The sequence below is a fragment of the Leptonychotes weddellii genome, chromosome 5, assembly GCF_054177405.1.
Source record: "Leptonychotes weddellii isolate Sample4059 chromosome 5, ASM5417740v2, whole genome shotgun sequence".
Lineage (NCBI taxonomy): Eukaryota > Metazoa > Chordata > Mammalia > Carnivora > Phocidae > Leptonychotes > Leptonychotes weddellii.
Genome location: NC_138373.1, coordinates 77,049,193 through 77,061,198, shown reverse-complemented (window position 1 = coordinate 77,061,198; position 12,006 = coordinate 77,049,193). Strand labels below are relative to the sequence as shown.

Here is a 12,006-nt window from a genome sequence, read left to right as displayed (position 1 = left end):
GAAAATGGTATCAGTTTGGCCACTGGGATAAATAGGGCGAGTTGGAGGTGACCCAACATCATGGGCCCCCAGGGTGGGGTCTCCCCTCCCCCAAGCTCTACCTCCCTTCTAACCACTAGCCGATGACATAAATATCCCCGAATGGCTGGGAAGCTATTTGGATAGTTCTACTTGAGAAATAAGTACTCTTAGCAGTATGAAGAAAAACAGACTTGCACCAAAATAGGACCTTCAGTTCAGAGAAGACAATACACAAAAAGGAAAGCAAACATTTGGTTCAGTGCCTAATTCTGAATACGAAAGTGAAATATGGACCAACAAGTTGGTCCAGGACACCAAGCCACTGTCCATGTTATAGTGATACAGTAAGACAAGGGCCACGGCTATACAGACCTAATATGGGTGTAGAAGTAGGCGGTGCCTACTAGGCAGGTGGGAGGGAGATACAAACCACACCTAGGGAGTTACCAGGTAGAAACCTAACTGTAGACAAAAGCAGACACAAAGGAAGGAATTTTGGTTTTGTACGAATGTGGAAATCTAAGCCTCTTTCCTTGAAAACTTATGAAGTGCTGCCCATTTGTTGCTCCTTATTGATTTATGTAGTTAATAATTGAGTAGTTCTGTAGTCCTGGTGCCACACTTACGCTGCTAATTTGCATTGCTGCATGGAGGAAATTATAGATTGGGAAAATGCAGGAGCTTACAATCCATAATTCCTGGGGTAATTGAAGATGTTTGGTTATAGAAAATGAAAAGGTGTTCCCTCTTCAGTAAACTCAAGGGCAGAGTGAGAACAAGAACCCACCAACAAAGTCCGACAGATTCTATTATAAAAATAGGAATGAATGGTTCTTCGAAAAGATAATGGAACCCACACATTTCTCCTGATGATTGGCAGCAGGGCCACCTCGTGAATGATTCCAGGGGGCACCCACTTATCACACCAGACTATGTTTGAATGGTGCTCCCTGAAGTTGGAGTACATAGCCTGTGCACACAGAAAGACCTATGCGATTCATCCCGGGGCTCCCACCAAACCCAGCAGGTGCATATCCGCCTTGACCCGTGGCATTCACCACCAGCCCAACCATGCTTCCTTCCCCAGCTAAGCTGCATCAGTATTCTTTAATCCTGACTTACCATTTTATTCCAATTCAGATCTACCCAGTTCTCCACATGGCTTCCCACTGGACCTCTGTTACAAGCCAAAACACATCCTTCTGGCTCATTTGCTCCAGTCATTCTGTTGACCTTTCCAGAGCTATTTGCTGCTCTCACTATCATGCTCCTTGTTACAGTTAAGTAGGAAAAAAACCACCAGCCACTCAAAGCAGGAAACTCCGGCATCCTCCCAACACTTGTATGAGCTTCTGTGTTAGCACTTACCATCTATCACTGTAAACATTTGTTTACATTTCTGACTCCTTCACTCAATGTGAGCTTGATGAAGGGCAGAATGATGCTTTGTTGAGCCCCAAGGTTTTGCAGGGTGCCCAGCACATGGTAGATCCTCTTTTAGTGTTTGGTAAGTGAGTGAGCAAATGAATATATTACCTTTCTTAGATATGGACATGGTAGACTCCTTTTGAGCATACAGGTTAAGAAGAATTTCCCCTCTACTATGTTCAATGCCTGTGACTGTTTACCTTTGTTTAATAGCTTCCTGGGTGATACCAGGAGAGGCTGCTGAGGTCTCTTGCCAGTGTTTCTGAGTCTTTTGTTTACCCCTGTGCAGGTGGGCAAGTGGAAAGACAAGTCCCTACAGATGAAGTACTACGTGTGGCCCCGAATGTGTCCTGAGACAGAAGAACAGGAGGATGACCATCTGAGCATTGTAACCCTGGAGGAGGCCCCCTTTGTCATTGTGGAAAGTGTGGACCCTCTGAGTGGAACCTGCATGAGGAACACAGTCCCCTGCCAAAAACGCATAGTCTCTGAGTATGGCCCCTTCCCCAGTGCTCCGGGTGGCGTGGGAGGCAGATTTACTACAGCTGTCAGCACCTGCCTGGGCGGGGACCTGAGGCATAGAATGAATTGGGCACCATGTTCAATTTTCAGTTGCTACTGAGCAATGGAATTACTGAGCAGCCCTGTGGTTCTGTCCAGATCCTGACCTGGGAGACTTACTGCTAACTATGCTCACATATCTATGGCCTTGCCTGCTCTCAACAGCCAGGACCTCAAATTTATAGAGATTCAAATTTGCATTGGTATTGAACCATGTTTTCTTGAGCCATTGTGCCCTGAAATTTTGAGATTTAGAAACATTTTTGGAAATAGGTAAAAATAAGCTGCTATCCCATTACAAGTCAGATAATGATTCTCTTTGATAAGGGTGGGAAATGCCTGGAAGAGAAAATAAAAGGGTAATTTTTCTGTATCTCAATTTGGTGCTGGTTAAATGGGTGCATTCAGTGTGTGCAAATTTATCCAACTGAACCCTTAGGGGTAGGCGCACCTTCCTGATGTACATTATACTTCAAAGGAGCACTAAAAGATGTGAGAAAACATGGTTCAATATGATGAGCTAATGAAAGAATCAGGATTCTGTGGTCTCATTTATTTCCTCACTCAGGTCTGATGCACACTGTGCTGAGCGGTAAAGGGGAAGACCTGCTTTTGGGTTGGAGTTTTCCTGGTAAAGGGTAATACCTGCCTCTTGTATAAAGCCTTGTTTTTTTTGTTTTTTTTTGTTGTTGTTGTTGTTTGTTTCTTCAACTGGTTAGGAATAAAACAGATGAGGAGCCAGGTTACATCAAAAAGTGCTGCAAGGGGTTCTGTATTGACATCCTTAAGAAAATTTCTAAATCTGTGAAGTTCACTTACGATCTCTACCTGGTTACCAATGGCAAGCATGGGAAGAAGATCAATGGAACCTGGAACGGTATGATTGGAGAGGTGAGTGTCAGAACGTCAGGGCCATTTCCATTTTTCATGTATTTTGTTTCCTGCCAATATAAAAAAAAATGCTCCTCTATAAATTTTAGAAAGTAGAAAACAGTGAAGAGACTTCCCATTCCCACTCTACTAAGGAAACCGCTGCTGGGCTCTGTTCTCCGTGCGGCGGCCCCTTGCCTTCCTGAGCCCCCTAACGGAGCACTGTGCCTTTCTCCCAGGTGGTCATGAAGAGGGCCTACATGGCGGTGGGGTCGCTCACCATCAATGAGGAGCGGTCTGAGGTGGTCGACTTCTCTGTGCCCTTCATAGAGACCGGTATCAGTGTCATGGTGTCGCGTAGCAACGGGACTGTCTCACCTTCTGCCTTCTTAGGTAAGTGCTACGCTTGCCTGCAGGAAGCACATGGACATGAGGATGGGTACTTGGTGTGAGGATCAAGTGAAGGAGCACGTGGCCAGGCTGCCTCAGCCAAGAGTTGGATTGGCAGGAGCTTATTTAATTTGGGGGACTTCAAAATCAATTATTCTCAAACGTGAACACTGAAAAATAACCCAAAACCAATAGGAGAGCATATGCCCCTGTAAGAAAACAGTGCTGGCTGGGCAGTCAGGGCTCCTACTCTAGTCCCATTCCTGCCACTTACTCATCACTTGACCCTGAGTAAATGTGCTCCATCCTGGGACTTAGTTTCCCTCATCCATAGAAGAAGCCATTTCAACCAGCTGATCTCTGAGGCTACTTCCTGCTTTAATAATCTCTAATTCTTGCTATCATTGAAAAACTTTTTTAATTATCTTCCAGAATTGAGCTCCATGCTCCCAAAAGAGGTTTTCTGTTTTTACATGCATTTTTCTGAGCTTTGTCAGATACAGCTGATCCAATGCTTCCTTCCACTCTACCCCGTCCTTCCTTGTTCCATTCTGTACTTCCCTACTCTCCAGCATCACTTTTTGTGTTGAAAACCTTAGATAGGATATAAGACCTGGTGAGATAAGGCCAAGATTTCAATTAGATGAGCTCCTTTGTGAGCTCATACCCCATATTTTTTTGCAGGGGCCGTGAGAGCAAGGGGTGGGAAAATAAAATGTCACCTCGAGAACAGGACATTGGGCTAGGAGACAGGAGGCCTGGCTTGGCCACAAACAAACCGTAAGCCCTTGGATGAATCACAAACTCTCTGAAGGACATCAACTTTATCTTTTTTTTTCCATGAGGATATTGGAATAGACCTTGACTAGTGTTTCTTTAAGCTCTATTCCAGTGGGCAAGAGGGGGGAGGGGAAAGCTTTTAATTAATGTACTATAAAGTGGAGTTATAGGTCCCATAGAATTTTTCCATTAATTACTCAAGTTTCTCAGCTAGCCTTCTTACGGTGAGGCAGGTTCTGGCCCTGCCAATTTTATATGAAATGTTATTAGAGAGCACAGACATTATATGCATTAATCCTCATAGCAGCTTTATGTATTTTATTTGCTTTTTTCCTTTGCAAGGATAATTGGAACATTAAGAGATACAGACAAAACTACATTCTAATTCTTACCCATCGGTATAGCACTAACCTCAATTTCTGAACTGGAAGAGCCAGTGATGTATCAGCATAGCCCTAGAATGACATAGCGGGGCCAGGCAGGGTGTGTGTGTGCACACACATGTGTGTGCATGTGTGTGTGTGTGTGTGTGTGTTCAGAGGAGAAGCAGTTATTTGCAGGGGTAAAAGAAGCCAACATTTATTGAACACCTGTTAGGTGGTGTTCCAAGCATTACTATACATCCTTTTGTTATATTATCTCACTGATGCTCATCGATACTATTATTATACCCATTTTATGGCTCGGGAAACTGAGTCTTAGACCCAGTAAGCAATTTTCTAACAACCTGTCAGTTCACAGCTGACAGACCTAGGATTAAAGCCCAGATGTGGCTGCCTTCAGAGCCTGCATTCCAGTTCTCATGGGGACATTTCAGAGCGCAGCTCCTAAATCAGGCACCGATGTGGTGGGCAGAGACAAGGAAGTGATATAATACAATGAGAAAGTACAAACTTTGCCCCAGAAGACCTCAGATTATAACCTGGCCCTGCCACTTTCTGAGTAGGAACTTGGGGAAAGACCTTGACTTCTGTAAAATAGATATGGTAGTATCATAATGAAAGGGCCATTATAAGGATTATATAAAACATATGGTTAAAGTACTTTCTAAATCGTAAAAACCAATACAAATGTCTGTGATATTTTGTGTACAGAAGGCTGCCCTGGGCTCCATGGGGGAAAAGAAAGCCTGGAGAGGATGCTTTTACTCAGTTATTCCCTAATCTTAGTCAGCAATGAAATCAGGGTAGGACTGCAATCAGTGAGAACTGAGGGGGCGGGGGCCTTCCCTGCTCCACCATAGAGTGGCTTTGAATTAAACCTGCTGCCCTCACATCTCTGGCTGCCACTGAAAGGTTTTGCATTTCACGGTCGGTATGTGCCTTATCAGGGTCCTTTTTAAATTATCAAGTGACCAGGTTTTTATCATTCCCTTCAAAAGTGCAAAAGTAAAGTAGGTTTCAAGTAAAGAAAATATTTTCTAATTTCCAGCCAGTTTTTCTCCTTTTCTCAACTTCATCTTTATTAATGATTTGGAAGATGGAAAAAACAGTATGTTAATTCACTTAGTTATGAGTTTACAATGTGATGTGACAGCTAAAAAGGCCAGAACTATTTTGAGACACAATTGAGGGAACATTGTATCGTGGGAATGCATAGCAATTGTCCCTTTTTGTAGGCCTTCAGAGAGGTGGCTCTTGGAATACAGTGTTCAATTTCTAGACACCTCCAAGCCAGAGAGCTTGAGATCCATGTAAGGGATTCAGCAAGAATGATTAAAGAAATTAAAGAAAGCACGTGGAGAACATTCTTGCTCTCTTGCCTGGTCTTATCCTGTCAACGCTTTCACTTGGTGTGAGGGAATAGCTTGTAGTTGTTCTGTTAATTATAGCTGAGGCATGTTCCCTTGTCATGGGCTACATTCCCACTGTTATAGATACCGATTGTCAATGTGGATGGATTTTTTTTTTTTTTTGACATTGACTTCTGTTCTCATGCCCTAATGATGCCCCATAAAATACACCACATCCAAGTGGGTTGTAAAGTAAATGTAGACTAGGAAGTTTAGGAGAGGTGAGGCAAGGGGGCAAAAGAGTTACTCATTGGATGTAGTTATTACCAAATCAAGTCAAGCCTGAAATAGCAACTAACATCTGTGGAGAATGAATTTGCGCACAAGGTTCGGAGGAAGCATTGGGGAAAGCTTTTTCCAGGCCTCCATCATGCAGTGTGGCCATATAGGGGACAACATAAACCAAGAACCTGTTCCCTATGATTCACTTACCCCAATCTAGTACTTCTTGCAGATGGACATTTGCTGGCAATAGCAGAAACTAACTCAAAAAGTTCATAGGCAAGAAGCTCTCCTTCTCATGTGTTTGAGAGAAAATAGACCTTGACCTGCCCATCAGGGCAACGGAGACACTCAGATGCAGCCTGTCACTCCTCCCCGACCCAGGCCCTGGCTCTCGGGAGAGACGCAACACACCTGTGATTTGTTTCCCCCCAACAAAATACACGTTGCCTGAGCAAATGAATACGCAAATTAATCAGAATCTCTTTGTTCTCTGTTTTAATTCTGAGCACTGTTTTTTTTTTCCCCTCCCCAGAGCCATTCAGTGCTGACGTATGGGTTATGATGTTCGTGATGCTGCTCATCGTCTCAGCCGTGGCCGTCTTTGTCTTCGAGTACTTCAGCCCTGTGGGTTATAACAGGTGCCTCGCTGATGGCAGAGGTAAGGCCGGCTACGACTCTTACCTTTCTGCATTGCCGTCTCTTGTTCTCCATTCTGAGTCTCTCTACTCCTCATTTAGTGTCTGCCCGCTCCCTGACTTACCCATTTCTGAAAATGAACCTTCAGCCTTCTATGTCAACAGCTTGGCAACTCATTAGAAATACCCCAATTAAGAGGTTAGTCCAGATCTCTATGTCCCTCGCTGGCAGAAGCCTCACCGGCGAGCCCAGTTCTACCCCAGGGTAAACGAGAGGGAAGCCGCTCGTAGATTCGTGTAGCATAAACATGTCAGAGGAAACTATTTTGATAACCTTAGGCTGTGAGCAGTCTGTTTGAACAGATGGACGAACAAGGCAGCTATACTCCATATATTAAGAATAAAGAAAATTAGGCTGCCCCGGGATATATGCAGCGTAGTTGTGGCTGAAGGAGTTCTCCACCTCTGAGGTACAAGATCTCCAAAGCCTATGACCCTGGCTCAGCTGCCCCTGCCAGGGAGTATAGACATTGGGTGGTTGAAATAAAATGGCCAGCAGATAGCAATTTGCACCCATAGCTACTGTTGGGGGCAGTCCAGTTTTCTGGCTAAGTGGGTCCAGAGATATGAGGGCTGCCCATGTGTTCGAGGCGTTTATGAGGCTTCACAAAACATTTACTAGATTCTTGAAGGGGGACTTGGGACCCCTATAAATAACTCATCCGAAACTTTCTGAGAATCCCAGAATTAGGAACTACTACACTTTTTTCTGCACTGTCTTCTCCCATCCAGAATGAGTTTTATTCTGAAATTATGCCTCCAAGACGGAAGCCTTTTTTAACCCCAGCTACAAAGAATGATCTGTGGGGCACTTAAAAGACAAAGGTGCTTGGACCTCATTTTCTAATATTCTGACCCACTAATTCCAGGGTGGGTCTTGGACCACTACTGTGTTTCAAAATAGTGGTTTTCTACTTTGGTTGCAGGTTAGAATAACCACCCACCACAATTGAGTAAGAATCTTTGGGGCTGAGGGGCTTGGCAGCAGTGTTGTATGAAAACTCCCCTGGTACTTCTAGTAGTCCAGGTTGTGAACCACTGATGCCCTGAGGCAGTTCCAGGGCCCAGCCTACCTTCTTCAGCTTGTGCATTCTGGCCTGGAAGTTTGAATGTCTCCACAATATGGTGCAATCAGGGGGCTTTGTACCTGTGCCAAAGGGTCTTCCAGAAGCCATGACCTGCTCCCCATCCCGAGGGGCATTAGTAACAAGCAAAACATCTGAGAAACACCTGAGTACGTACGTTATGTTGACAGCATCAAGAGCTCAAGTGAGCGTATGTTGTCCCTTCACCTTGAAGAAAATCAAGGAGGCAAAAAATCCAGCCACAAAATTCAGAGCGAGGGCTTAGAATTACTTAGGCAACCAAGGGGCGCCTGTGCTCACGAAGTGCTTTAAATATCAAGTCTCCTTGGGGCATTTTACAATGTACAAAGCTTTGATTTATGAACAACTTTGGAGTTACACATCTGTTCCATGAAATCAGGTCCACATGCACAGATGTGTGCGCACGGTTAGATACGAGGCTTGACATGGGTAGTCACTGATTTAGTTGTCAGAGCAGATGCTATCAGGATCACAGATAACATCGTAAGACCTGTGCTAATGTGTGGTGAAACTGTGTGGGCAGATGTTTGTTTCTGCAGTGGAGGGACTACATGCAGACCCAGACATCAGGCGAGATTTTGCCATCGCCAAGCATTGAAAGCGGCGAGGCAACAATAAATCTCTGGGCAGAAGTCTTGGCACTGTGAATATAAAGGTTGGGTGGAGGAGGGTCAGAGACAGTCTGCCTTTCTGCCCTCAGATAGCATGGCCAAGCCAGGGGTCTGTGACTTCCTCCCTGGGCTTCCTGATATTCTTGTACAAGAAGCTACCATGGTCGGAAACCCAGTTGGGATGCGTTGGCATTGGAGTGGGGTCGAGGTTGTCCTGGAAACATTTGGTGCTAAGTGCTAGAAGCTAAAGAAAAATTAGGATAAAGGACATCCAAAGCCATCTAGCATCCATGTGAATAAAATTGTAGGAGGTCCATGCCGAAGGTAGAAGAACATTCCATACGGTTCTTGTTGACCTTTTTTGAAGTTGAAATCCTTTCTTGGTAGATACAAATAGAAATTTTAGGAACAACAGTAATGAGGATGTGCGTGTGACAGTAATGGGGTAGTGGCCTTTGTCATTCAGTTTTCATGTGGTCTTGAGAGTCTTGTCTACATGGGGGCAGGAAGCTGGCCTTTCCAGTGCCCTAGCTGAGTGACGACCGTTAGTTGAAGCAGGATCCCACACACACCCCACGCCCCTGGATTTTCTTCTAAAGAACCCTCTTCTGCCTTCCTGGGGGGTCCCAGAAGAGAGACACAAACTCTCAACTTAAAAATGTCTGCCTCTTAGTCGGAGGGTTTCCTGCTTTGAGCAGGAACTGACCAGCTCTGTGTATTTGTCTACACAGAGCTGGTCTCTCTGTTTAGATAGGACCGGTGACTCTGTCTTAACTTTCTGTCCTTGTCTTTTCATCATGACAGAGCCAGGTGGCCCATCTTTTACCATCGGCAAAGCTATTTGGTTACTCTGGGGTCTCGTGTTTAACAACTCCGTACCTGTGCAGAACCCAAAGGGGACCACCTCCAAGATCATGGTGTCAGTGTGGGCCTTCTTTGCTGTCATCTTCCTGGCCAGCTACACTGCCAACTTAGCTGCCTTCATGATCCAAGAGGAGTATGTGGACCAGGTTTCTGGCCTGAGTGACAAAAAGGTAAGAGGACCATTTGAAGCCTCCCGTCTTCCCCTCAGTCCCATTCTGAGCCCATACTCAAAGTTCTCCTGTACCTGTTAATTTTCTCCATCTTTAGAATCGGCAGTTCTTTCTTATGTCTCCTTAAATTGGGACCTGGGAGCAAACATCAGTTTCCCTACCGAAATAATAGTACTTCACGTTCACTTTCTGATTTGTGAAAGGTTGTCACCAGCACTCCCCGGGCTGCAAATAAGGGGCTTGGTGTGTTAGCGGCTTCCTGAGCATGTGGTACCTCCTGCCGAACGTGCTTGGGTGGCCTGCTAGCACAGGGCTGCCCATTGGGTGTGTTATTAGAGGGCCGCCCCCTGCACCCACACCGAGGGCCCTGGCCCATTGTGGCCTCCGTTTTCCTCCAGGAGGGTAGTTCACATTGTTCCCGAAGAGAACTAACTGCTCTTTAACTGATGACTGCCCTGTGTGGTGCTGATGAATAGGTAGCCCCCATACCAATTGAGGCCTCCCTGCTGAGCTGTGCAGTTGCGAAAGGAACGAAAGTGTCCGCTGGTTTGCATCTTTTCTGGATGAGGATGTGCCAAGTCTGTCCTAAATACCATATTCTCTCGGCCTGCCAGAAGCATCACGGTTTCTGTGGGCGGTCTGTCTCCTGAAACAGCGATCGCCAACATGGTCCAAGATGAGTGAGAGGACCTACCTCCGTGAGGTGTCCGGTAGAACTCATGGATGCCCCACATAATTCTGGGAACTTCCACCCACAACACATTTCCTGCACTGTGTTTCCTTAAGATTTAGAAAATGTGATTTCCCACCCCTCTCCCCAGGTTGAAGCTATGAGGTATGGACAGATGTGTGTTTAGAACAGATAGGTCAGAGAGCTGGTGATTTCTAACGTGGGGTAGGTTTCCCCCAGATAAAACCTTAAACCCTTAACAGATGGTTTGAGAAGAGTATGAAGGAAGAGCTAGTCTTTTTGAGGGCCCAGGTTCTGATTTTTCCATCTATTCATCTCTACTCACCAAGAACACACAAAAGCATGTGAGGAAGGTAAACAAGCTTCTAAGGGAATGAAAAAAAAAATCTCTAAGTACATATATGGATCACTGTGTTTACCTTTTCATGTTATCTCTTTCTCTGACTCGTCTTCCTTTATTTTCTTCTTTATTTTTAAAAATAATACCTCTCTTTGTATTTCCTTCTCCCTTATTTTTAGGTTTTTGTTTACTTCTCGCTTCTAACGCATGATTTATTATTCATTTATTCATATATTCATGCATTTAATACTTCATTCATTTTAAATATTTCTCTTTGTTCCTTCGTCAACATCTTTCATCATTATGATCCTGGCTCAGAAAAGGTGAATTACATACCTCCCTTCACCTCCTGTTACACCAATTTTTGTGCCTGTTTCTAAAGCCTGGGCAGTAGTGGTGTTAAGAACAACTACCTCCTTAGGGCTCTACACTTGAATGTGGCGTAGGTGAGGTAGACCATGCCCATTCTAAAACAGGGATGTGGCAGCAGCATGGTAGACCATGTCCTCACACATGGATTTGTCAGAGGTATGGCAGACCATGTGCTCACATCAGGCTCTGCAGAGGTTTGGTAGGTGATGTCCCCACACACAATATGGTGGGACCATCTTGCCATGCCATCAGTAATATGGCAGAGATACTGTGGACCACAGTCCTTCTTGGAGCTCTGGGCTACTAAGTGAAGGATCCACATTTATCATTTTGTTTTCTTCAAGTATCTCTGAGGATTGCTTAAGACACTGTATTTATCGTTCCCATACATTCATGAGCCACCCGGCAACAACTGTATGATCTTCTATTTGAGATAAGCCTAATTAAGATGCAAGGAGATTGTTTTCCCTTTTGTGGTTTTGAATATATTGCTCGAGACTGCTTAAACAGAGAGGTTGTGCACCTGTCCGTCCTCCACACCATGTTGGTTATGTTCTGAAAAGTTAGGTCCCATCCGTTCTTTGCTTAGAGAACTTCAGTGGCTCCACTGTGTATAGAATAAAGACCTTTTCCCTGATTGCCTCTGAGGGCCTTCACATGTGATTCTCACTGGGCTCTAGCTGTCCAGGGTGGTCAGCCAGGCCTTAGGCTCTTACAGCCCAGGCTTCCTTGACTTCTCATCCTTCGGGCCATGCCTCTCCATCTGTGCATCTGCCTGGGATGTTCTTCTCCTGACTTCTTCACTCACCAAACTCCTATGGAACCCTCATGGCCCAGATTAGAGGTCACTTCGTTTGTGGAGCTTTCCTTGGCTCATCTGGACAGTGAGCCATTCTCTCCTCTGACCTGGTAGTCTTTCACCCCTTTATTAATAACACCTGTCTTCCACATGGTCCTGTCATAATCTGGACACCTGGACCTGACTGGATCTCCCCCATCTGACCATGAGCTCTGTTGGACCATGATCATAACTTGGTTATCCTGTTTTGTTTTGTTTTGTTTTTTAAAGTCTGTGGGGAGAGGGAAACGG

The 12,006-nt window shown here is 45.0% G+C and overlaps 1 protein-coding gene across 2 annotated transcripts in view; it reads left to right on the top strand.

The window, feature by feature from the left end:
- The window catches only part of GRIN2B (glutamate ionotropic receptor NMDA type subunit 2B), a 401,212-nt gene that overhangs the window by 350,589 nt on the left and 38,617 nt on the right, over positions 1 to 12,006 (top strand). For both annotated transcript variants that reach the window (XM_081821262.1, XM_081821263.1), the window contains 5 exons: positions 1,739 to 1,941; positions 2,730 to 2,901; positions 3,120 to 3,273; positions 6,600 to 6,725; positions 9,284 to 9,513. In XM_081821262.1, the coding sequence (XP_081677388.1) occupies positions 1,739 to 1,941; positions 2,730 to 2,901; positions 3,120 to 3,273; positions 6,600 to 6,725; positions 9,284 to 9,513 (885 nt within the window). The remainder of the gene's footprint in view (positions 1 to 1,738; positions 1,942 to 2,729; positions 2,902 to 3,119; positions 3,274 to 6,599; positions 6,726 to 9,283; positions 9,514 to 12,006) is intronic.